We start from the raw sequence: 2,362 nt of genomic DNA, 5'->3' as shown, positions 1-2,362 counted from the left end.
TTCCTAATCAATTATCCTGTATAATAACATTTACTTAATTATATTTATGATTAATCTCTCTTATTCAAAGAAGGCAGATATTTTCCTTACTTTGTGTGTTAGTGTAGGTACAGCATATAAAATTGTTACTGGAACATAAAAGGCAATCTCTAAAAGTACATTGAACTTACTTGTGTTCACTATTCCATTTAAGGACATACAGAGAAATGTCTGAAGCCCAGGATCTAAATGATAGGAATCGTATTGTACGTAGGCTTTAAGAGGAAATGTTACAAAGCTTATTCCACACGTTTTGTAGGGCATATTTTACATCTTTGTTCTTCAAACTGTAGATCAAGGGATTTAACATGGGGATAACAAGGGTGTAAAATATAGATGCCACTTTATCAGTGTCAAAGGAGTGTCTGGACTCTGGTTGCGCATACATAAATATCAAAGCCCCAAAGAACACTGTGACCACTGTCAGGTGGGACCCACAGGTAGAAAAAGCCTTGTGCCTGCCCTCAGCAGAGTTCATCCTGAGAATGGCTACAAGGATGAGCAGATAAGACATAAGAATTATTGGAAGGGACAGGATCACATTAACACCAGCGAAGATCAGAATGATCAGTTCAATTTCTTGAGTATTTGAACAGAGCAAAGATATCAAGGGGAGACAGTCACAGTAGTAATGTTTGATGACATTGTAGCCACAGAAGGATAAATTAAAAATCTTTACAGTGATTATAAGAGACACGAATGTGCTATAGAGGTAGGGGATTGCCACCAGTATCTGACACACCCTTTGTGACATGATGACTGTGTAAAGTAGAGGTTGACAGATGGCCACATAGCGGTCATAGGACATTGCCGCCAGGATAAAAAATTCACTTATAATGAACATGATGAAGAAAGCCAGCTGTGTGGCACACATATAATAGGAGATTGAATTTTGACTCACAATAAAATTTGCCAACATTTTGGGTCCTACAGCTGTTGAATAGCCAAGATCAGTAAGAGCCAGGTGCCTGAGAAAGAAGTACATGGGTGTCTGTAGCCTGGAGTCCACCTTAGTGAGGATGACCATGCCCAAGTTGCCCACCGCGGAGGTCACATAGATGATGAGGAAGAGCCCAAACAATGGAGCCTGCAGCTCAGGGCAGTCTGTGATTCCCATGAGGATGAATTCATTTGGCACAGTTAGATTTTGTGTTTTCATGCAGCTTTATCAGAATATGTATTCTGGGTGGAGACATCAAGCATAGTAAGCAAATTTCATGTATTATCATCTGGCAGATTTTTCATATGTGAAGCTTGTATAAATAAAATACATCCTAACTTCCAAAAACCGGATATTTTTTAAAACTCCCATATCGTATATATAATAATATGCATAAATAAAGATAGACACAGAGTTTGAGATATTCATTAGTTCTCAAATAGGAGTTATTTTACTAAGCAAATAACAACTGTCAACATCTGAAAGACATTTGTTATTGCAGCTGGAAGGTGAGTGGTACTTGCATATAATGATCCATGGTCAGTTATGTTTCTAAACATCTCATAACACCCCTTATCAGTCCAAAATCTCAGTAGTGCTAAAGCTGAAAAACAAGAATGGTATAGATGGTATGCTGCTGCTGCTGCTAAGTCGCTTCAGTTGTGTCCGACTCTGTGCAATCCCATAGACGGCAGCCCACCAGGCTCCACGGTCCCTGGGATTCTCCAGGCAAGAATACTGGAGTGGGTTGCCATTTCCTTCTCCAATACATAAAAGTGAAAAGTGAAAGTACCTAGATATAAATACAGAGATAGAAAAATATCCTCTGTCCATGGGATTCTCCAGACAAGAATACAGAAGTGGATTGCCATGCCCTCTCCAGGGATTCTTCCTGACCCAGGGATTGAACCTGTGTCTCTTATGTCTCCTGCCTTGGCAGGCAGAGTCTTTACCACTAGGGCCACCTGGGAAGCCCCATATAAATATATAGATACACATATAAGTGTGGATACCTATAGGTACCTAGATCAAGATACAGAAATGTATGCATAGAAGTATATTAGAAATGAAATAAAAATTAAAAGTGTGATTCATATATACATATATAAACTTATATGATACATATTTAAAGTTTTCTACTAGTCATTTATGTAATTGCAATCACATTATGGTATTTATAAATTATATTTGATCATATCAATTAATCATATCATTTAATACATATAAAATTATATTATTCAATTATATGAGAATTATGATAAAAATGTAAAGCTATAAATTCCAAAAAATGTGTAGAACACACTGGAGCCTACTAGGCTCCTCCATCCATGGGATTTTCCAGGCAAGTGTACTGGAGTGGGTTGCCATTTCCTTCTCCAGTAT

General features: G+C 37.7%; 1 protein-coding gene across 1 annotated transcript; it reads right to left on the bottom strand.

Moving 5' to 3' along the window:
* Nucleotides 1-256: 256 nt before the first annotated feature.
* LOC128060309 (olfactory receptor 8K3-like) lies at nucleotides 257-1,198 on the bottom strand. The gene has a single exon (XM_052652693.1). It carries the CDS (start codon nucleotides 1,196-1,198, stop codon nucleotides 257-259), a length of 942 nt encoding a protein of 313 aa, XP_052508653.1.
* Nucleotides 1,199-2,362: the final 1,164 nt, after the last annotated feature.

The sequence above is a fragment of the Budorcas taxicolor genome, chromosome 15, assembly GCF_023091745.1.
Source record: "Budorcas taxicolor isolate Tak-1 chromosome 15, Takin1.1, whole genome shotgun sequence".
In the NCBI taxonomy this organism is placed as follows: Eukaryota; Metazoa; Chordata; class Mammalia; order Artiodactyla; family Bovidae; genus Budorcas; species Budorcas taxicolor.
The sequence above is the reverse complement of the archived record's forward strand: the minus strand, read 5'-3'. Positions and strand labels throughout refer to the sequence as shown.